Raw genomic sequence first — 25,725 nt, forward strand, 5'->3', positions numbered from 1 at the left:
GTTTATATTATTCGTTATCATCATTTTTTATTAATACAATTTTTTAGTTAGATAATCTGTTGTTTTGTCTTTAAGAAGAATTAAAACTATTTAACAAATTCAATATTTAGTTATAAAAAATCAAAATAGTTATATACGAGTTTATTCCGGTACATGTTGAATATTAAATTTACGTGTATCTTAGAATCTAAACTAATTCGCGCCGCATTTCGTTTCGTAAATTGTATTAATTATTAATTTAAGTAGCCTATTTAGTCGACTTTTAGAAATTGCTAATTAAACTAATTTCGCAAATGGCTTCGCACTTCTCCCTCGTTCCACTATTGATCACTTTAATAACCTGCGCCATATTGATTAGGATTATAAAATTGTGGAACCTGTAAATATAATAAAAGTATTAAGTTAAAAAGTGTATTTAACTCGTTTAAAAACAATGAATAAACATAAATATTAAATATTATCTTTTTCTTGACTTCTAGATCAATTTTTTTATTTTTATATAATATTCAAAAAGGTAAACATTCATTTTTAATTGAAATAAAATTAAACCGATCCCCATGTTTCAATTTCAATGTACAGTTTAGTTTTTTAAAAACGCTATTAATTTATTTATTTTAATATTATATAAAAATAAAAAAAACGTTCTGAAGCCCCACCTAAAGACAAGTCCATAAACTAAAATTAATTTTTTTTATTTAATATTTTTATTTATATTTTCTTTTGTTTTTTTGAATCGACTTACATCTTGTTGTGGAACTTGTTGCTCCTGTTGCTGATATGAACTACCATCATTTGCAGTTGGTGTAGCTCCTGGAATAAAATAGCCACCAGCTGGTACAGTAACGGGTGGTAAAGTTGGTGCCAATACATTTTCAGCAGCTTTTGACATAGGCGCACCAGAAGGATTAAATACATCCACATATGAGTTTTTAAGAGCTATATGGAAAATAAATATTTAATATAATATTTAATATTCAAAACTTAAATGTTCAAATTTATATTTTAAATATTTAATCTATATGTCTCTCTATATATTACTTGACGCGTCTTTTCAAATGTCTTCAATATACCATCTTCGAAACAAATTGTTTTTTATATGATGGTGGGGTCTTAATTAATGACCATAAATAAAAATGTTTTAATGTTGTGGTTCCCCGCGTTATATAGAGTTTGACTCTTATAAATATGAAGAAGTTTACGAGAAAATTGAATTAAAACAATTTTTTTTTTGGTGATCAATATTGACCGTAACTAAGAATGTTGTACCTCCCTATGGGAATTCCTATATTGGGCAAAATATTGCCTTAAGAAAACTGGTTAACGCCCCATGGTACGTAAGAGGAGCGGATATCCACAGAGATCTGAGAGTCGACTCAGTCGAAAAATACATTAAAGATCGTGCTCTGAAACTGTTCAATATAATTGACCGTCACAATAATCCAACTCTCAGCATCCTAAAAATACAGCGAAATTTGATAAACACAGGCAGATACAAAAACATCAGATCCATCATATTATAAAGCCCCGTATTCTGTTATTCTTAGTGTGACTTAAAACTGTCCACAGATAAAATAGAGTAAAGGTGCTGATTCACCAACTCAGACATCTGAATATCATATATGTTGTATATATCATCGAGACCAATTCAACTATTAAGGAGTTCATTTGAAACGCACACATATATATATATTTATATGTATTTATACATATTTATATGTATTTATATATATTTATATGTATTTATACATATTTATATATATTTATATATACAAACATATAAAGTTCACTTAACTATAACAGATTAAATAGTAAAAAAATTAAGTACTAAAAATATCGAAACCCATTTTATCGTGCATATTGTTGCTACATCGACGGAAAACTGAGTAATAGTAACATTTTTCAATTTTTAAAGCAAAACTAAGCTTATTTATTTCATACGAAACAATTAAGCTTCTTAGTGCTTACAATATCGATTCTCAACTTAAAGTAAACAGTATTTTAAACAATGACAAGATGAGAATTAATATTGCTATGATTTTATACAGATTCCTCTAAATTTTACGGTAAGCTATACTAAACCAATTATTTATTTAAATATATGAACTCACTTCGATTTCTTTGCATTTTAAACATATTTGATTGCAAACTTGGTGGTTTTGGAGCAGCATTTGCAACATCTGTAGTAGTTGTACTTGCCGCAGCTATACCTGCTGCACTATAATTATGTGGAGCTTCTCCAGTATTAGGAGAATTAATTGGTGCAGCAGCTGCATTAGTTGGCATAGGAGTCGGCAATCTATTATACTGATGTATGTCCTGTTGTTGCAATAGTTGTTGTTGTTGTGGTTGTTGTAGCTGTGGTTGTGGCTGCATTTGTTGTTGAGGTTGTGGTTGTTGATGTAATTGTAATTGTGATTGTGGCTGTGGCTGTGGCTGTTGTACACCCATTTGCTGTGGCATTATATCACTCATTTTGGGTGGCGGTTTAAAACTTTCTTCGCCATTTTCATCACCATCAGTGTTAACCCAACGTTTCTTATCTGGATCCCAAACAATTGATGGATTCTTATCATCAGGCAAAATCATTTGATTTTTAGGTTTTAATGATAACTTATTCCAAATACCACCAAACCAACCAGAATTCTGATTTGATTGCTGTGTACTATTAACCAATATTATTATTATATTAAACATTAAACATTAAAAAAAAAATTAACTTACGTTTTATTTCCTTCATTTTTATTTTGTTGTTGTTGCTGTGCATTCTTTGCTTGGTTACTAGAAGTCTTGAAATCTTGTTGCTGCTGTTGCTGTTTTTGTTTTTTAAGAATCTCATCGTCAGAATCATAAGATTTAGATTTTGGCATCGATATCGTAGGTCGTGCACTCTAAAGTTATTCATGAATTTGAATGTTTTGTTAGAAATGATAAGTACAACAGAAAATTTTTAAAAAATAATATATAGAAGCAGTTGCTATTTATTAGATAAAGATATTAGTAAATAACAGTGAAAATGAGTGGTAAGTATTGAGAAAAACAAGTTATGTTAAGTGTTTAGGAGAAAATAAAACTTGATTTTTTCATATTATTTTAGCTGCATATACTTCATATTTATTTTGAAAATAATTTTAGTAGTCACTAGAGTACGCTCAAATAAGTAATAATAAACTATAATAATTATTACATTTCATTCTTAAAGACAAAACACAATTCCACAAGCTTTATTTATCAATATATACATTATTACATATATATTAACGCCAATATACATACTTTAATTTTAGTTAAGGTAATTTAAAAATATTTGTAATTAAAATTATATGAAAATTTAGTTTATTTTGGAAATACAAAATAAAAATACAAAATTTCAATAATACACTTTAAATATATACTTTTTATTTGTATTGTTTTGGGAAAATTACAAATTTTTACTGAAAGCATTCTTATTGTTCTAGTTTTGCGAAGCTTTATTAGACCAACAATAATACAATAAATTAAAATATACAATTAATGTGTTACACATTTTTATCACTTATTACAAATAAACCATATAATTTTATTAAATTATTTCAGCAGTAGAAAACACCTATAAAATATTCATATATTAAACATAGTGCAATATAATTTTTTATTTGATCATCATCATTCATGATGATGATTAAATCAATTATTTATTTTTTAACTGGAATCATTTTAAAAATATTAATATTAACATTTACTGAATACATTCTGAAAGATAGGTTGTAAAATAAAATAAATTAAAATATTGTAATATAATAAATTAAAGAAAACAAAATTATAGTGATATCAGCAACTAAATTAATCCCTAGAAGCCTAGTAACGAATCTGTCTGAACACAATGTAACACGTGCGCTAGAATTGATTTAAAAAGCAGGGATGTTGTCTTAGAATCTGTGCTGTGTGAATTTTGTAAGGGATATATTACAACCCGCTTTTCAGATAGTTGGATTTAACTTCATTATCAAAAAAATTAAAAAAAATTGTATTTTAAAATTTAATGATATTGAAATATTTTGAAAAAGATTTTTCCGTCTAACAAGAATTTTAATTAAAAGATATGAGATATTATTATTTAAAGCCTAAATTTTTCTTATGAAATAAATCTAAAAAAATTATCTATCTAACAAGAAATATAAAAATATAAAAAATGTTTATAAAAAAAATATTATTCATTATCTATAGCAGATTTCTTCAATCGTCAGTCTGCGTACCACCGACAGACCGTGGCATTAACATTATCAATCATTATTTTTTTTTCATTTGTTCATTATTATTTTGTGCGAAAAAATATTGTTTCGGACTAAAATATATTTCAGATTGAGAAACGGGTATGTAGTATGTGTTACATCTAAACCGGTACTTCGAACAGGAGAAGGAAAAACCAATATTCTTGCTGGAGTGAAAATCGGAACTTAACTTAAAAACAATAAAATTTAATGGAGAATTTTTGAACAGTAGTGAATTACAACAACAAAATTATATTATTTTTAAATAATTAAAATTAAAAATAGTAGTGCTATGGAGTGTTGCCAATTACTTTTATCATTGGTGGTCTTTTAGGAAATATTTCTAGTATTTAAATATTCGTAAATAATTTTTTGACACTGCAAATACGAAAGGTTGAATTTGTACCCTGCCAAATTTGATGGGCATTCAATTAACTAAAAATAATAATAAAAAAGTTGTTGTCCTTCACTATTGTTTAAAAAACCTCTCTATTATAAGCAGTAATGTGTATTAGCAAATAATGGCTTTTGTCATGGGTTTCAAAGTCAAAAAAATATATATATGATGTTTTACATTGATGCAACACCGTACTGTTCAGTTTCTGCTGCCTCACGCCTATACGTTTTTAGTTAATAGTGCAAAAACAGTTTTTATATATAAACGAAGAAATTTGTTTTTATTGCATAAATGAATTGACTATGCTTTTCTAAAAGAATTAATAAAATGGATTTAATTAAGACAAATTACCTAAATTTTAATGCAAGATACATAAAAGTAGTGGAAACTTAACTAACAAGCGAAAATTGAAATAAGCCATAAACTGGAAGATACCGAGAATAGGAACCGTAACGATATTTTTTTTTATTTAACTGTAAGGAAAACTAGAAAGAAAAAAGTTCCGGTTGGAAACTCTACTCTAAGCTTTTCTAAAAACTATTCAAAAGTAGACGTTTAGAATGATTCTATTAAACTGTTCTTTTCTATTATTATTTTAAAAGTAAAATTTTTAAATATGTGATTTGAGATTCTATTTTAAGCTTTTCCAAGGGTGAAGTTGAATATAAATTTATTAACTTAAAAAGTTAGTTTAATTCAATCAAACATAAAATATTAAAAAAAATAAAACATGTAAGAATAATTACAAAAATTAAAAAAATACTATTAGCAAAATATTATTGTCCCAAATAATTATTAATTATTACAAAGAACGTATATTAGTTAAAAAAGTAAGCTGAAAATATTTTACATACAATATAAGAGCAACTGTCATTTCATGTGCAGTATTTTACGCAATTACATTAGCTTTGCTATAAGATTTTTGCAATATTTTTACACAAAATATATAATAAGAATTTATTTAATAATATATATATATATATATATATATTTAATAGCAAATTGTTATACAAAATAGTAACAATATTAAAGATTAATAAATGCTACGTTTAAAACATATTAATTTATACATTTCGCATTGCAAAGCGAGTAAATACTAGTCGTAAGAAATGGTCGTTGAAATACTATAATTATTATTATTATTATTCTAAATATTTTGAAATATTTTAGCTATACCAAACAAATAAGTCACAATAATGAAATTAGCGCACTTAAAAGTTATTTACAAATTCTTTTTATCACTACTGCTATGTGATCTATGAGATGCTAACGTTGGCGATATTTCGATTGGACAATCAATATCGAAACTGCGCACAGTTGAAGATGTACGTTCGCTCTCCTTTTTCGAAAAAGAACGCGTATCGAGGTATTTTTCGAAGTGTGTCAAACTTTGCTCGACTTCATTACACATTTTCTTGTAGTTCAAAGGAATCGAGGGATTTTCAATTAATTCCTGCATTGACCAAACACTATGTGGAGTTGATGTTTCTATATCCTGCGTTGTTGTCAACGCACTCAACGGCTCATGCGCTTTTGTAGTGCAGAGCTTTTGAGTTTTTTTAATTATACCAAAATTATCTAAAAAACTCTTTTTAGTATTATGATTCATCTCATCAACAATGTATTCTTCGTCATCATCGTCGTCGTCATCATCATCATCATCATCATCGTCATCATCATCATCATCATCCTCCACATCAGCATCCGGTTCATCTATGTCATAATCATTGTTAAGCATATATTCATATTTCATTTGTGCCACACCGATATTCGCCTCGGGATCATAATCAGCAGCGCGATTCTTAAACCGGGACTGAATGGGCATATCTATTGGATAAGTGCCATTGAAAACTATATTCTTCGGTTGTTGTTGTTTTTGCTGATAATGTAGGCAATGATTTAAATGTTTTGTGGGCAACTTTTTGCTGTAGCTTGCATTTATGCTTAAGTCATTTAACTTAAGTGAGTTAGTAGTGGTCTTGAAGCAAGTATTTAATGAGCTTGGTTTAAATGCTGTCAGTGCACTACAATGCAATTGCTTACGAATTGCATCCTGACTATCGTTTTCACTCTCAATATGTTGCTCACTTTCATTCTCATTCTCATTGTCATTGTCATTGTCGTTTTCGTTTTCGTTTTCCACTTCGGCAATTGTTGTTGGCAAATCAAAATTAACACGTTTTGTTATTAGAGCAACATTTGCTCTTTCTGTTATTGCTGTCGTTTGGTCTGGGGTGAATCTGTTATCGTGATAGTTATCGTTATCGTTAGCGGTATTATCTGTAGCTGCAGTATTTTCGCATAGAGATATTGGCGGTATTGGCGGTATTGGCGATATAGCAGTTGTCGTATTAGTAGTACTTTTAACATTACTTATAGTATTATTTTGGAAATAGTTTTGCTGTTTTGCGTTTGCTGTTAGACTACATTTCAACAAAGTCAAATTACTTACATTATTGGTTAGGAAAGGAGTTGGTGTTTGATCTTCTTCTACATCGGTACGTCGTTTTTGCTGTTGAGCTTTAAGGGTTGCTGCTGTTAGCCTGGCGTTGTTTGATTTCATAGCAACTGCTGATTTAGTTAAAGCGTTCGATTGATTTCTATTGAGATTCGTACTCATGCCTTTAAGGTGTGCAGCAATATGTTTACTTTGATATTGTTGGGCTTTATATTTTTGTAAATTTTTTAGCTGTTCCTTTGCTTCCATATTTAATTTCTTTCTTGTCGGTAATGATTTTATAACTAACACCTTTTTGGTATTATTTTCGTTGTTGGTGATATTAGTGCCCAAACTCGTTGTAATATTATGATTATTTTCAGGAACTATACTTTTTGCAAACTGCATTTCCGTAATATGAAAGCGTGCACAAATAAGGAGTTTTTAAGTAATGTTTTAATATGACAAAATACCATAGATGATAAAAAGCAGAGTATATAATATAAATGTAATTAACATATGTATCCTCTTATGATTCGATATATACACAAGATATGCGAGAATGTATCTCCATACGAAAACTTTGTTTCAAAATATACAACTTACCTCATCATGAATTTGTTGTTGTTGTGTAGACCAATAATCATAACTGCCGGTACTCTGTTGAGCGTCTATCGGTACATCTGCATTGTTATATTGTTGCTGATGAAGAGTTGGATCATAATATAAGTTGGTTTGCTCTGGTTGTTGCTGTTGTAATTGTTGTTGTTGCAATTGTTGTTGTTGCTGCGTAAAATCTTGTTGAATTTGGGCTGAATAATTTGTATTGTATGGATCCACAGCAGGTTGTAATGTGCTACTATCTGGTACGACTTTATTATGTGTTTCTGCATATTGTTGTTGATTAATATAATCAGTAACACCCGAATTATATTGCTCGTTTGCATCTAAGTTAGATAAAGTAGGCTGGTGTTGTTGCTGTTGTTGTTGTTGTTGTATCTGATCTGCTTGATACATAGGCACATCGGTATTGTTGTTACTATATTGCAAATTCAATTCATTGAATTGCTTGTTTATCTCAACAAATTGCTGATCAATTTGATTTTGATAATTATATTGACCATCATTTGCAGTGTCTAATGTATTAGTTGGAACCTAGTATAAGAAGAGAATAAATTTAAATAACATTTGAGAAGATTTAATGAGATTAAATTATTTTACGTTGTACTGAGCAGCAATAGTTCGCAAATCTTGTAGCCATTTTTGTTCTTCAAAATTAGGTACACCATTGTTTAAATTGTCATCAGTATTCTGTTGCTCGTCAATTGTTTTGTCCAATACTGGATCGTAGTATTTTAGGCGATCAGCCAGTTCATATACCTGTTAAAGTTGTATTAGAATAAAATTATACTCGTGTAAAGATTACAACTTGCAGGGCGCCACAATTTTACGAGGAATTTTATTTAATTTCATTAAGCTGAGTCATTTTTTCCATTGTGCTAAATGCCGATATAGCTTAATTCTTGAGATATCGAAAGTTAAAGTTATATTTTTTTATATTGATTACACAAACAAAAAGCAATCACTACATTTACCGACAATGAGTGTATAAAATTTTAATTTGATTAAACAAACGACAAATCAAGATAACTAAAACTGCCATCAATGTAAAAAGTTTACAACTTTAAAGCTCGACATATCGACAACCAAACATATCGACATATAGAGCCATGGAAAAAGTTGGTCAAAATAAAAAAATTTGACAAAATCCGACGGCAAACAGAGGCGCTCAGGAAATTATAATGTGCCTACTTTGTTAATAAATGTCGGTTCATATTTGCTAGGATCACGTTGAATATGCAAGGATATTTGTTCCATGTACATAAGACTCTTTAAATGAAAACCATAATCCAACATCCGCGTAGCCAACAGATATTTATAAGGCTAAAATATATATAAGAATAATTAATTAAAACATTAAACAATTACACAATAAGGCACAAATTAAAAAATAAACTTCAAATTTATATAAAACACTAGAAGTATAAAAATAAATATAAGTTCTCCTTTTTATATACTATTAGGTATAATTATATTAGGTCCTAAATTTAACGCAATATCATTAAAGCTAAAATTTCATTCATATGTATACATATAAATAATAAATATATGTACTTATTATTTTAATAAAAATATAAAAGCACATAGCATATATGCCACAGAATGTGAATATGATTATTTTAGGCGGTGAAGAAATATTAAATTTAATTTGTAATTAAGATAGTTGCCAAGTTAGGATTAAAATATTACATAAAAATTATATTTTTGTTCATTTAAATTATGAATGCTTCCATTGAGGCTCTATAAGTAAATAAAGCTATATAAAAATTCTTGTTAATCTCGACGAAACCATAGTCACACTTGGACTTAATCATACAATAGTCAAGAGCTAATCATACGATTAAGTAGAATAGAGTGAAATGTGAAAATGAGAATGTAAGATGGAAATGAAAGGGAAAAGGAAGGGAACATGCAGATTGAATCTAATTCTAACTTTAATAGAGTACAACTTCAAATAAATTTGGCTGAAGACTGCTCTGGTTCAGAAATACTTTAGCGAAAATACATAAAATCTAATTTGGATAACTGTAGAGGAGTACTGCTTTAATATTTTTCTCTCTTTTCTTTTTTTAAATTTATGAAGTTTCTCCACTCTTCCAAAAAAAAAGTTTTTTTAATTAGTAAAAGTTGCGTACTCTTTTTGTGGAAATTTGTAGAAGATTGAATGTGTTTGGTGGCTTCGTAATCGAATAACTTACACTTACCAAAGTGATCAGTCTTCATGTTAAAGGAAAAAACCACGTCACATCGCAAACCAATTTTATGCTAGCAAAACATGTGTCGAGCGGAACATAAATTCATCACGTTAAATTGATGATGAAACGATCTCATTTAACTAAAAACTTACACCGAGAGTAGAACGAATCTTCCCCACCCTTGTTGTTTTGATATCCCATGAAAATCTATATAGCAAACAACATGAAAGGAATTACAAATACGAATACATGGTTTGGGATATGTTGAGAAACACGAGTAGATTAAGGATGGGCAGGAATGAACAATATAATAAGAACGTTAAATAGATCCGTGAAGAATTTTTTAAAATAATTAAATTGCAGTTCAGAACAGTTTGATTTATAAATTATTATGTTGCTTAATAAATTATTTAAAATCACATATTATTAATAACGCAATTGATATAAAAAGGATAAATAGGATTTTACACTAGGTTCACAGTAAAAAAACCTATTCAACTACTCTTGTATTTGCTAAACGAGAGCAATAAACACTTTAATGTCATATCTGACTTTCAACTATCTCTGAGATTAACACGTAATTATCATTTAGTTTCCAAGAACGGTCGGGTCAACGACCAAGTGCAGTTCACCACTCCCAAAGAATATCTACAAGCAGATCCCAGCGGATTACGACAGCAACAACAACAATTATCATATATGTACTGCAAAATAGTTATTTATTGCTAGTATTTTTAATGTACGAAAGTCTGTGCATATATTTTTATATTATATCATGTAAGCTGTATCAGAGATACATTCACTTATAGTTTTAACTGTGGATATAAATACCTGAAATTCAACTAAAGAAAATTTATCATCATTTAATGAGCAGGCATATTCATAAATTTCGGTCATTACAATAGCTTCATTAGTTGCGAATTCGTGGAAATTTTTATAATGTGAAGAACCCAAAAGCACCAATCTAAAAAACGATAATTAACATTTTAATTAAGTTAATTAGGGTAACAAAATAAATTTGTAAATATAACTTAAACTTACTTTGGTAAGGTCTGTTGCAAAGTAGTTTCCTGTGATGCACTTTCTTGATAACGCCCAAAACCTACTTGAGCCATTAAATAGCAGAAATGTGCAGCAAACAAATCGCCACGATTAAAAAGTGAATCACCCAGTGTGGTAATTGCTTTACGATCCAATTCGGGTTTTTGGGAAGTATTTGATAATATCATGGATAGATGTGGCCTCCAATCTCCCCATTTCTCATCTTGTACGCTAGTAACACTGGATGGAGTACGTCCACTCATTAGTTGATACAGTGTTTGTAGAGGATCATTTAGTGAAAGTTTATTAGCGAATTTCATCATAACATTCGCATGCGATCGGCGATCTACTTTGGAAGCAAGGAAAAGCGCATGACCCCAAAGATTATTATCGGTTGCCCAGTCTAGAGCTTCATTAACATTTCCATATAATAAGTAATTACGAAATTTATTTGTAATTTCTGTCTCAGAAGCGACGGACGACTTAGCGGCTGAAAAAGTTGTTAAGTCGACCTCAGATTTCGATGGTAAGTTGCTCTCTGATTTCATATCTTTGTCTTGTTCAATTTCAATATCACTTAGTTTGTTGTCATTTTCATCATTGTCACTTCCTTGAGAAGTGGCGCTATTAGATCGACTTGCTAGCGGTACAGAGTTTGAGGCAATAGAATTAGACTCGGACGCATTCACTACATAGGGAAATAATTGTTGATTTTTTAAAAGCAGTTCTGCTATATCCGTGCCGACTACCATCTAAAATATATTTAATGAAATATTGTTTGAAAAATATATTATAGAGAACTTTCAACTTACGCCATTTTGACGCACAAGCAATATTAACAGATTCCACATCAATGTGTATGATGCTCTGTACTTTTCTGCATTTGGCATCAGTTGCTTAGCATAGATTGTGCTTTCGTATGGTTTGAGACGTATCTGCTCTTCACAAAATTCAATTATAGTTTTCTTATGTGTTAAGCCGCGTACCAGTGGACCAGGAAAACTTTGACAAAATTGGAACGATGCATCGTTGACGGTCGGGCGCTGTAACTTAACAATATGACTCACATTGCCCTGCGATGTGATTTTTGGTTTCACTGTAACCAATACACCAGCTCCTAATGTTGCAACCGCATGCTCATTTAGAAATTTAAATGGCGTTAATCGCTGCTGTTCGGAAACTATCTGTTCCGCTCGTGCTAACGACACATTCGCCGATCTATAAATATTGACAGTTATATAAAAAAGTGCAAAAATGCATATCACTATATTCAGTTCAGTTAAAATTTTCATGCAATATTATTTTCACAATCACTTTTAAAAAACTCCAGTTTAACTGCAAAATAATTAAATAATAATAATCATGCAGAATCATATAAAACACTAATCTAATAATAGAGATTCAAAATAAATTCAAACGTAAATAATATTTCATTTAAAACAGGTATTTTTTAAGATACTAATTAAATAATAAAAAATCGAAAATACATTAAAATATAAATAATATTCCACATAAAATGGGCCTTACCGAGCTTTAAACACTAAATTTACTTATTTTTCTTAACAACTCGAGAAATATTGGGTATTACTAAGATTTCCTGATATATTTAGTTCAAAAAGTATCGAGAACCTATTTTGAAATACCGTGTTTATAAAATATTTATTGAAAAGTTGTTTCACATAATTGATAACTTCTATGTCAACTTTTAACGCCGCCTAATGACTAGCGTTTATTAGTCAAACCGTTTGAATGGGTCTTAAATGATATCTGTTTGAGAAATTATAATGACTATGATTTAGCAAATTAAATTAAAAATTAAAGTGATCGCACCAGCGTAGTTGATTAACACCCTTCTGAACGGCAGAAAATTGCCGACACTAGCAATGACATCAAAAAAATACTTTAGATGGTATTGGATGGTCAACGAAAAAAATCGGAGGATGATGAAACTAAGACTTTTGACCAAAAATGTATCACTTTAATCTTTCTAATACTCTATTACAAAAAAACTGTAGTAGACTGTAGATTCTGTGAAGAAAATGAGGAGTCAGCCACACATGTGCTGTTAGAATACCCTACACTAATGCACATACGAAATAGGTTGCTGGGAGTGTATATTCTTACGGAAGAGGCAATAAAACTCTGTAAAGTAGGTTGTATACTACTTTTTATTGACACAACAGGGCTTAGAGACCTACTCTAAACCCAGAAGGGGGCACAATAGACCCGACGGTCGTAGTGCAACATCCCTTAACAATAATAATAATAATAATACTCTATTAAAATTAGTTAGGAAATTTTACATTTCGGAAACAATAAAAAACAATTAAGTAGCTCTTAAGAAGGTTTAAACTGTGGTGGTTACGACTAAACAAGATCGTATAATAAATGGATAAATGGATTGGAACAATCCAAAGTTAGTAAGTGACTGATTACCACCAGTTATTGTTTTTTGTTTGTAAACAAATTATTATATCTACACAAAAAAGGAGTACTGGCTGCTATGGTCTACGACTTTTAAAATTGAAAATATTCAAATTAAAAGAAGTTAAGTTGTTGGACTGAAGAGGGGAAATTGTTTAACCCTAACGATTTCCCTAAGCTTCTAAAGAATATTGTATGTAAGAATTACTAATAATAGTAATACTGTTAACTAATAAAAATTAAATTTGATATGAAGAATTATAGAATAAGTAAAGAAAAAAAGAATTTATATTGGAAGTATACAGGAATAATACTTTTGTCAGGAAGTAAGGTTAAAGACTCGATGTTTGCTGAAGTGGGCACATATAGATGTTAAGAATAATTGAAGAATTGGAAAATTGAAATCATGTACAGGAATTAGGTATATTAAAAAGTGATATGGAACCACCGCAGAAACGGTTTGAGCAATGTGTCAAAGGGTGAACAATACCGTATTCGGCGAAGAGCCTGGAAGTGATATATAGTGACCACATAATGCAGCAAATGAAACGGGAAGACCTACACAAGCTGCTTCAACACATTTTGAAGTTGAACTTTTTAGGTTTACATGGTAACAAATCAGGTTACAACGTTTTGGAGACGGTGGTAGAAAAATCTCTACAGGAGATCAATGGTAGCAATCGCAACTTTAGAAGTAGGTTACTGAAAAAAACCAAAGCATATATTTATCCTTAATTCTGGCCCTCCTAGATAGGGGTTGAATGTAAGGTTAACAACCCAACCTCTATAAACCCACACTAAAAATAAACCACAACCTAGACTTCGAAGAGTAGATTAAGGATAGGAGAAACTAGACAGTCCACCCAGGACTGTTATGCTTAGAAATAAGTAGAAACAGTAAGGATTTATTGTTGTATCTCAAAACTTTTATATTACTCTATCTTTCCTATACCTATCATTACTATTATATATTTGGTAACATGGAAAGTTTCCTCGTTTTTTTGTCACTAAATAGTATTAGTACCCATATATCTTGGTCGAGAAGTTTTGATACATCTACCGTATAGTCGGGGCCTTGCACCATCTGACTACTATTTGTTTTATTTTTTCTCCGCAAAACTTAATGGTAAAAAATAGGCAGACCAAGAAGCCGCTAAAAATCACTTGACCAAGTTTTTTGCCTATACATTTCAAAAGTTCTCTACCGATGGACTTATAAAGCTACCCGAAAAACGGCAAAAGGACATAAATAATAATTATCGATTTTCAATAAAAAAATTGTTGTTCAAAAATGAACCAAAAAACCCGGATAGATTTTATATCACCCGATGTAATATACTAAAGTTACATAATTATGAGGCTAAGTGAATGAACGTCTTTTACCAAAACGAGAAGCTCAAAAGAATGTGATATGTATTACTAACAGTATTTGCGATCAAATAATGAAAAAGAAAAAATTTGAAAATTAACCCTTTTAAGCCGAATGTTACTAATAAAGAAAGTTGCCGTCATATGCAAAAGTATTTTTTATTGTTTTTGCTTTTTGTCTGATATATAATTATAAACATATAATAAATATAATTATAAACATAGAAATAAATATTTTTGAGCACTCTTATTTTAATTTAAGCATAAAAGGGTTAAAAAAACCGTCGTTATAAATTCGTTTAATTAAATGAATTTTAATAAAAATATTCAATATAAAATCGAAATCTCAGTACCACCACATTTACAAATATTAGATATATACATGTTTATAACAATTTCTATTCAGTAATTATATGAAAATGTTTCTATTTTTGTTTTTATTTTTTATAATAGGTCATTAAGTCTGCTGAACAATTTAAAAATAAAAATTCAACAATGAATAAGCAAAAAACTACAAAAACCAAAACAAGAAACTATTTAAAATATATTTTCATAATGAAATAATAATAATTCCAAGTAAGATAACAAACAGACACAAGTAAAATAAACAATAAAAAGTAAATTAAATGAGAAGCTTAATAATATATGTTTATAATATAGTGAGAAAAAATAGAACTATTCACTGGCAATATGCATTCTATCAAATATAGACACCAAACATTTATGAAATAATTAGAAAAAAGAGAGCAAGAGATACAATATTGTATAAACAAGACAATTTAGTAAACTGAATGAGAATAGTCGAAATAATTTGTAATTAGATGTATATATTATATTAATATATAATTTGGTTAAAATAGTCCCAGACGTAATAATTACTTCCATGAAAAAGACAATACTTAATACACCCATTGTCGAAAATGTTCCAAGCCATACTCTAAATGCAATAAACTACCGACACTAAGTAGTCAGTAAGTATTATTCCAAAAAAAATTGTATAGAATATTATTATTACAATAAGCTTTAATATAAAATCATCTATCTATAACCAATTAAGTTGCAATGCCTCAGCTAAAATAATTGTAGTTAATAAACCATGAATTTCATCAATGCTATATCTTAATAAAGATATCTTAAACATACTTACGACCAACGCCAAAAAAGATAATGATTCCCCCATTAAGTAAGGGAAAGCTAACCTGACAGTTTTATGAATTTGACTAAGTCCCTAATATTACAGGATGTCAGTTCGTTCAGGTCTGTAAGAAAAGAGGATCTGAAGATTTTTGATCTTCTCCTAGCTAAAGACAGGCACTGACACATACCTTCCTCTTTCATACCGTGGTGCTGAGCAAGTTCCGCTTTAGTTGAAGGAGCTGACTAGTGTGATTTTTATCTATATTAAACCAAGTGAACCTAGATATCTGACAATAGGATTCATCAGCCCAGTATTGCTTGAATATGCTCAGGTATTTTTGTTTAATTCCTAGTTTAATTGTAACAAGTGGAACATCTATATTTCAGAAGTAAAGGACAGGGAGAAAGCGCCTGCCTTGACAATCTCATCGCCCAGCAATTGCTCGAATTAAAAATAAACATAAAAATTCATTCATCAATCAACATTTATTTTAATGCCTTCAAAGTTGGTCCCTTCAAATCAAGTATAGATATGATAAAGATTGCCTCAGTTCACAATATATATTTCGTAAGTTGATTAAGACGTGGCTTTCAACAGCTTTAGAGGATTTTTTTTTAAAGGTCGCAATAGACTCGAAACATATTTCTCAAAATGATAATTTTAACTTTGGATATAGAAAAAATCACATGGAACCTTACCAAGTGAGTATGTTGGGGCCATTTACATTCATTAAGTGTTTTGCATTCATTTTAAACAGTTGACTTAAACACACTGGGTTAAAGATGAGTTCTTTCGGATAAGGTATGGACATGTGTGGGTTGGATATAATTGAAACTAATCTGGAGCAAGGCTAAGAAATTTTATTTCTCTAATTGCTGTATAAATTGGGACATAAGAATAAATTTTAGATATCATGGGATAGAAGCGACAGTTAGAGCAGTTTGGAAATTGACGTATTTATGTGGAACAAGTAACTGTCAAACTCATGCCTATATTACATCCTTACCTAAATTAGACCAGGACAATTCTTGATGCTTTAAGAAGGTATCTTTCTTCTTTAGAAATATCAAGCAGAAGCCCGATGAGAACTTTGTTGCATTGTAACCGTTATCTTGAAGAAGATACTGCATCTGTTAGTTTAAATTTGTCAAAACAGTGCAACCAAGTGACAAATTGTGGTATTTTTTTTTTTTTGATGTGTTTTACATTACAAATTTCGGACATCATTTACACATACTGGTTTCAGCTGATGTGCAATTTAAAATGCATTTTTCTAAAACATTACTACTCTGTTATGATACCGAATCATTTGTGACACAATCACTTGTGATGCAATCACTTATAAAATATGACTTATATCTTATTAAATATGACAAATCAATTGTCATGGCAAATTTATTTCACATTTATTTTTTAACAATTTCGTCAAGCCAATATAGCTTCTCATAGTACTATAGATTTTTTTACAGTGTGATAATTATCGTGAAATTATCGCTCAACATACTATTCTAAAAAAGTTTTAAAGTACGCCAGACTAAGAATCCTGTTTATGAACTGTTTATGGAACTTTTTTTCGACTAGGTATATTAAGTTTGTTCTAATAGATAGGTATTATATCTAGCCATTAATATTTAATATATTACCAATACTAATACGGATATATAGTCAATACGATAATTTATTACGATTTTAGCAAAATTATTAGCAAAGAATAATAGATTCATTGTTGTGGCAACAACAACATATTGTACAAATAAGGAGCACCTTAAATCCGTATAGTCAGATCTTGTGAAATATGCGCGATTTGGACCAATATAATATCCAGTAGTTGATATGGGAGCTGTGGAACTGATTTGCGAAATATTGCTTGTTGAATGTGCGCTTCTGAGACCAGTATATGATATCGATTCATCCAGCATGGTTGAATTAAGGGACATATCGATGCGCGCCATTTCCTTTTGCTGTTGTTGCTGATGATGATGATGAAAATGACGATGATATTCATTTGCTTGTGATATGTATGCTTGTGTATACCTAAATTGACGATTTCAATGTAATAGTATAATATTTTATTGTATAATTTTTATTTATCTTTCAGATACGAGTAACATTACAAAATAACTTTTGTTATACACTTTTACAATTAGTTACTACAACTGACATTACCGACATGTTACTGAACTGTGGAAGTGATTTGGTAATTGATAATGCATTAGGATATCATTTTGAAGAGTACTGATTATTGATTTGATAGTTGGGTATAGTGGTTTAATGGAATGTTTGGTGATATTAAGTATTTAAGTATTTCTGTTTAAAGGTTTCATGTTATTACAAGTAATGTTAAGGTATTATTCTTTATTCTTCTAAAAAAAAAAACAATGTCAAATAAAATTAAAATAAAATTAAAAACAAAAAACAACTTAAAAATTAGATATAAATGCAATAGAATATTAAAAAAAAAAGATTTAATAAACAAAATTTGAAACTTCGCTTTAAAAATTATTAACATATTTAAAATCTTGTATATATAACATATATTTTGTTAATGTCAAAAAAATCGGATTAACATTAAAAAAAAATTTATTAACTAGATTTTTAGGTGGTCTAGTCTATTGATTACTATATCAAAAAAACTTAGGAGAAATATTTATTTACGAATTATGTTTTCAAAACAAATAGATATCAAATATATTATAAATTTAATTAACAGAACATACTTTGTTAACTTCTAAAATTTTTAAGTGTGATGAAATACAGTCAAATTTCCATAACTCGAATAAAAATATTGTCACGTGCCAATAGGAATGTGGGAAAGTGCATTTTATAAGTCGAATCTATTTTGATGTTAGGGGAAGTCCATTTTCCAAATCAAATATTTAATTTTTTTTCTTATGTTGCTTTTTTGTGCAAATGACAGTCACTAGCAGCATGATTTAAAGTAAATATAATAACTTCTAATGCTTCTCCTAACGATTATATTGAGCTTGACAATCAAATTTGTACATCAAGCTTTCCTACAGATGACTGTATTATTGAGCACTATAGCTTTCAATTATTGGATTCAACTGTAAGCGCAACGGAAAGTGATGATAAGGGTTCCGTGGATGTAATTGTTAATCAGCCTTCCAATAATGAAGACTCATTCAAAATTCTGAATATTTCTTTGCAACGAATGATACTCCAACTGATGATCACTATAAGGCTTGGAAGAAATTGGAATTTTTTTTTACTGAAAAAAAAAATTAAAAACCCCAAACCCTAATTTCTAAATGTTTCATTTCACTATAACTTCTGTGCTGCATTTGATTTCAAATAAATGTCTTAAAATGTAATATTAGTTTCTTTCAAAAATTAAAAAAAAAAAAATCCTCTAACTCCATAAGTCGAACCTTTCTTTGCAAAATGGTTCTTCGAGTTATGAAAGTTTGACTGTAATTACCGATTAGTAAAACTTCTTTAGTCTTGATTCAAGATATATTAGTGACCATATCTCTAAATTTAGCTTTAAGCTGTGAATTTCTCCATTGTGGAAGAACTAGTAGATCTAATTATGAAAACTAATTATAAATGACATTTTTTTAACGCTGTAAATTTTTCACTATAGTAATATATACCGCTATTTTCCAATATGGATAACTGTAGGAAACTTCTAGAGTTTCAGCGCTTTATGCTACAATATTAGAAAACAAAAAATATCAAACTCAGAATACTCCTTCTAAATTCCTTCTTTTTACAAAAAATAAAATATCAAAACCTATTGTTCCTAAAAATTTTTTTTTATTTATTATTAGTTTTCTATTTTAAGTCAAAATAGGTTTGTAAGTAACCCTAAACATTAAAATTTATTTTAGTGATCCTATATCCATTTTTGTATTTTAAACTATTTTAAAAGAGAAATTATTATCAACAAAAAAAAACTATAAAAACTTAACCAAAATATAACAAATAAATGTAATGCTAAAAACATATTTTAATTAAATTAAAACAAAATAAAATTATTAATATATTATTAAGATATTAGTGGAATCTTTAACACTACTCACTGAACAAAAATTATTGTTAAATAATTGCATTTAATTTTATTTAATGCGATAAAAAATTTATTTGTAAATTTTTACTTTTGAAATAGACTTACCGATTTTTCTCGTTGTGAGCTGAACTACGTCCCGAATGTACAGACTCGCGTCCATCAGTTCCTCCAACAGTTGCCGTACTATTAAGGGAATCACCATTGCTATTCGGAATAGCAGTTGCAGTTGTGGCTGCAGCTTGGGCATAATATTTTTTATACCATTCAGCATAAGCTTGAGGATTATTGCGTGCCATTTGTTCATAATAATAGGCATAACTATCATAACCATATGCAGAAGTCGGATGATATCCATACATTCCCCCATGTCGTGAATCATAGCGTGCATCGACATCTCGAGTACGATCTTTTTCTAAATCACTGCCACGTGCATTACGTGAACTTTGCTTACGATATTCTTCATAATCACGTGGATCTACGCCCCGCTGATGATGCTTTTCTCGTCTCCTCCGTTCCACTGTGTCATAATCATAATCTCGATCTCTTTCTCTGTCTCTGTCTCTATCACGGCGTTGTCTTCGATCTCTGTTTTCATCAGTGTAACCGCGACGGTCTCGTTCCATATCAGTTTTTTCTCCACGTTTTGAACCACGTTGCCGTCGATTATAATCGTCATAGTCACGATCACTACGATCACTTCGGCCGCTACGTTCCTCAACTGGACCACGATTTTCTCTCATACTTCTACGTGTAGCATCTTTACGATAATTACCATCATGGCGCATTGATTCTTCAGCATCATACTTTGTATCACTTTCATTTCTATTATAACGTTGCTTACGTCTATCGGACTTACCATCATCGCGATAATATTTATCTCGCGTTCTTTCGTGGTCACTACTGCCACCACCATCACGTTTACTGCGGCGATTTCGTTCTTTTTCAGAACGTTCATTACGGCCACGATCACTACGGACACTACCTTCACGATAACCACGACGACGATCATTACGTTCGCGATCACTTGAATATTCTTCAGACTCATCGCTTTCATAGCTTTTCTTTTCTTTGTACTGTTTCTCATTTCGTCGTTCAATTTCATTACGTTTACGATTTTTAGTTGCATATCTATTGTGATGAAGTTCTTGCATAAGATCACTATCGTCATTTCCTGTAGATACATTAGAATGTTCCTTAGATTTCACTGTATGATGTGCATCAGCGGGTTCAGTGGGTGCTAAAACTGTCAACTCAACATTAGACGCAGCACCTACGAGTGGTGGTTCATCTCTGTTGTTACTCAATAAGGGTTGTTGGTCATCTAAGTTTTCGCCATCTAATTCAATTTCACGTTGTTCACTTATTACTTGTGTTGGATTGGATATAACAATGGTTTCTGTAGTCTCCACACCAGTTACAACTCGTTGATCGTCATGAGCGTTACTTTCACCAGGAACTAAATACAAATTGCGATCGGTTGTTATTCCAATATTTGTGGCAGTATTAACAGGTACTAAATAAAAACAAACTTATAGTAATTCCATAAAAATATATATTAAAATGACTTACATCCTGAATTTCCCGTATTGCGAGGTATAGAATTAAGCATTGTTGGTGGCATAACCAGCTCGACAGAAGTGTCTTGTCCATCTGCATGTCGTTCTTCTATATTTAAATTCGTAATGTTATCTACTGGTTCCTCAGTACCAGTTACCATACGCTGAGGTGTTTCTAACTCAGGTTCTCCTAAAACTAAACGAGATAGTCCAGGTGGTGGCAAGTTATTGTCGCCTTCTACATTCACCTCTTCATCAGGATTTTCAGACAATGGACTTGTTTGCATGTACTGATTTCTTTCATTATTTGATAATGGTAACTGATGTAGTGGAACTGAAACTGGAACTGAAACTGGAACTGGAACTGGAACTGCTGTACTTTGAAAATTAACAGATTGTATATTAGTATGAGATGGCAATACTGGCATAATAACTTCTTGATTTTCATGCAAATCCTCAGAATTGTCAATACCATAATTTTCACCACTTATAGTAGCCATAGCTGGATTTGCAAAATCAGCTGGAGGTGGAGGTATATTAAAGCTACTTTGCGGCATGGTAGAAATAGTTTCTGTAGTTGGCATAAAACCAGCACGATGATGCTGAGCAATGCCAGTGCGTTTAAAAGGATTTGAAGTGGAAGAGCTTACTGCTACAGATGGTGGAGAGATAGCTGTTGGTAATGTAGAAACCAGTGGTGGTGGTGGTGGTTGCGATTGTGGTTGTGGTTGTGGTTGTGGTTGAACTAAACTCGTTGAATCCAAAGACTGTGGGAGAGATGGAGAATTTTCCATTTGAAAACTATCGTTCTGGAAACCATGTGGAGGTAACAATGCACTATCTGGTGCTTCAACTGGTGTATTACCATCGGGTGGTGATGCAAATTGCCGCGGTGGTCTTGAAACAGGTTTCGCTTGTGAAACATAAACTGAATTTGGAATGTTACCACCTGCGGTAGGTGCAGTATTTTGTGTTTGAACATTAGACGTTATGTTTATGTTATCAGTCCTTGTTTCCACTAGTGGCAAAGTTGTTGGTTTGGCTAAAATTAAGAAAGGGTATTGATTTATTTAATTTTTTTAATAAAGTTATTTAGTAAACCTGAGAAATCATTTTGTGCTGATTGTGTTTGATGATTTAACTGAATAGTATTTATTTCAGAAGGAATAGAATATTCTCCAGTATTTTGTTGTTTAGGCACATGAAAGGTATTCATATCTTGTTTTACTTCACTTGCAATTGGCACTTGTTGTGGTGTAGGTGCTATTTTTAAATGTTCAGTTTGAGTGGCAGTAACTGGTTGTTCTGATGTACTTAAGTTACTATCATCTGTGGTGCCCCAATTCCAATTATCGTTTGATTGTGTACTGAAGCTATCTTCAATTACGTTGATATTTCTGCTTGGTACACTTTGCAGTGGATTCTCTGACTGCTGATTCAGTACAGGCAAAATGTTTTGCTGTGTAGATGGTTGTTTGTCGTTGAGGTTACTATTGCTATTGTCGTTCCAATCCCAATCACCCCATCCATCGTTTCTATTAGTATTACTATTATTGTCGAATAATTGTTGATTCGTAGTTGAAGTTTGTTGTTGTTGTGGTTGTGGTTGTGGTTGTGGTAGTTGTTCCGCGTGCAGCTGTGTTGTTTGTTGAATATTCTGAGTTGGTAAAGACTGTTGAATGTAATTGGATGCAGTCTGTTGCTGATAGCTTTGTTGTTGATCAAAATAATTGGTAGAAGGATTATATGTTGGAGTTGAATTAACCTGTTGTTGTTGCTGTTGCTGATGCTGAAATTGATTGTGATGTTGTTGTTGATAGTTTTGTTGCTGCTGTGGTTGATATACTGGCTGTTGCGGGGACGTTGCATGCATTTGTGTTTGCCAGTTGTTCGCTGTATTAGTATATTGTGAATATAAATTTGAATTAGCAATCTGTTGTTGTTGTTGCTGTTGTGGTTGTTGTTGTTGTTGCCAATTCTGTGCAGCAGTTGGTTGCATGTTTCTATTTTGCGCTAAGTAGTTTTGCTGCTGTTGCCAAGGTTGCCCTTGCTGTAGGTACGATTAATATTTAAATAAACTAATTAAACTCAAATACACCATTTTTTTCTACATACACATGCTTTTACATACACATGCAAATAAAAACATCCTATTAAAAGTGATGTCAATCATTTAATAGATATATGTTAACCTTACTACTTATGAAATCATATGTAAGCAAATAAATATCTACATGCGAATCTTATATATCTTATTATACCGTGAATATTACCTGAGGAGTGGACAAATGATTTGGTTCATATTCTTGACTTAATGCATTCAATTGTGGAACACCAGTAGCATATGTTTGAGCTCGATTATTGTTTGCAGCAGGGGCAGTGGATGATTTTAAAGCATATGAAGTGTTCGTAACGGACATATTAGCAGTCGAAGAATTGGGATGAAATTTTTGTTGAGATGCATTTGTATGTTGTTGCCACGACATTTCTTACAAATAAGAGCCTAATAAAAACAATAAATTTATTTGGCATGCAATTAACGTACGTAAACAATGATGATAACATATAACATATGTGAAATTTGTGAAAACAAAAAATTAATATTTCCACACAAAGTAAGCAAAATTAAATACTGTTATATCGATTTTTAGCAAACCACTTTAAAACAAGACCCAATTTACAGTTGAATGACCTTTAATAAGTTTTTGTTAATGAAGAAAATTATTCAAATTAAACTCTAAATAATTATTAGTATACGTAGCACAGATCATTAATGAAATGGTGAATGAATAAAGATATAACAGCAATATAATAATTTAAATAAAAAGAACTGAGAAGTGGCGATTTTAATGACGTTAAGCAACCCGTATGTTCACAGTATGGAAAGAGAAAGGGAACGACAAAAAGTTTACGTGGATATTTTTTCAGGTCTTTTTACTGCAATCAATTTTACCTTTTTCACTAAAACTTCAACGTTTTATAATTGGTGCAATTAATAGCTGTCACACAAAAAAGTACATGTTTCAAATTATTAAAAAATATGTTTTTTAAGCTTTTAGGATGCTTTTATATTATTTTTATAACAAAAATATTGCACTGTAACAATTTCTTTCTTAGAAAGTGGCGAAAAGGCGAAGTATAAAGAAAACATCAAAACTTTGACAGCTCGTGCCTTTTGAAGAGAGAGGAACAGGTTAAATATGCAACAGTGTTGTATAGGAGTACAAAAAATCTTAAATTTATATTACAATATGTTGAAATTGAACCATTTTCGCAAGGAAAAGCCATTTGTTGTAATAACTGACATTTATTGTAATACCGATTTTGATAAACGCAATGAAAATGTTGTTGCAATGAAACATAACACTACATACATATCAGTTAAAACAAGGTTGTGTTTGTATATTGCGCTAAAATGAATGCAATGAGAAACCAAATTCATTTCTTACTACGTTAAGGCAAGAAAAATGATCAAGATTTTATACGGTTACATAGAACAAAACGACTTTCAAGTTTCAAAAAAGTAAAAACAACCATCAAACTGCTTTTAGTCTGAATATTGCCGATAATAATTAATATTATTCAATACCCGTAATTTTTACTTTCAGAGTAGCAAAAAAATACTCACAACGTACGAAAGAAAATATGTGAAGCAACAATAATGCTCTTCAGAGTTAGGTTTTACTCGCAAAAAATTTTACGTCTTAATTTTACATCTTTTTGCAGCTAAATTCAAAAATTAGTCTATAGTGAATATTCAATGGAAATATGCTACAAAATTCCAGTCATCTGTTAAAATCATGTGAACATTTCATTTACTAATAAATTTAAATTTATAAATAAATAATTTAATTTAAATATATAATATAAAAATGCTAACAATTGCGCTTCTTATATTCATATTGTTTTCTTTTATTTAAATTAATTAATTTGTGGTGTAACAATTTTTATACTTCATATTGTACACACCACACAAAAAATGTTCTGTAGAAAAAGTGATGCCAATTTTTTTCAGACTTAATGTTATTTTTTTGTTACTCTGAAAGAAACCATTTCGGCTAATATTTGTCAGAGTACATACTAAGCAAAACAGCATAAAATACAAACACAACTTCAAACCGATAACCAAATGGGTTACACAAAGCAATGCAATAGAATTTATTCCGTTAGTCAATTAATTCGTTCGTTTTCAGTTACATTTACTTGCGCACGAATATTCGATTGCTTTATTTTTCAAAAAGTAAAACGGCTTTAATGAACATGTTTGTTTT

The 25,725-nt window shown here is 30.3% G+C and overlaps 1 protein-coding gene across 5 annotated transcripts; it reads right to left on the reverse strand.

The window, feature by feature from the left end:
- LOC119669065 lies at positions 1-24,595 on the reverse strand. Of its 5 annotated transcripts, none has more exons than XM_038078820.1 (17): positions 24,408-24,595; positions 23,728-23,957; positions 22,556-23,504; positions 21,468-22,496; positions 20,004-21,411; positions 17,633-17,902; positions 11,751-12,156; positions 10,939-11,690; positions 10,729-10,861; positions 8,894-9,025; positions 8,303-8,461; positions 7,688-8,236; positions 7,097-7,483; positions 2,722-2,888; positions 2,109-2,662; positions 743-936; positions 1-377 (listed from the first exon to the last, which is right to left on the reverse strand). In XM_038078820.1, exons 2-17 carry the CDS (start codon positions 23,938-23,940, stop codon positions 333-335), a joined length of 7,347 nt encoding a protein of 2,448 aa, XP_037934748.1. In that variant the 5' UTR covers positions 23,941-23,957; positions 24,408-24,595; the 3' UTR covers positions 1-332. The 5 variants fall into 5 exon arrangements, with proteins under 5 accessions (XP_037934748.1, XP_037934749.1, XP_037934750.1 ...); XM_038078821.1 differs by lacking the exon at positions 24,408-24,595 and adding an exon at positions 24,147-24,167; XM_038078822.1 differs by lacking the exon at positions 23,728-23,957.
- Positions 24,596-25,725: the final 1,130 nt, after the last annotated feature.

Source organism: Teleopsis dalmanni, chromosome 1, assembly GCF_002237135.1.
Source record: "Teleopsis dalmanni isolate 2A chromosome 1, ASM223713v2, whole genome shotgun sequence".
In the NCBI taxonomy this organism is placed as follows: domain Eukaryota; kingdom Metazoa; phylum Arthropoda; class Insecta; order Diptera; family Diopsidae; genus Teleopsis; species Teleopsis dalmanni.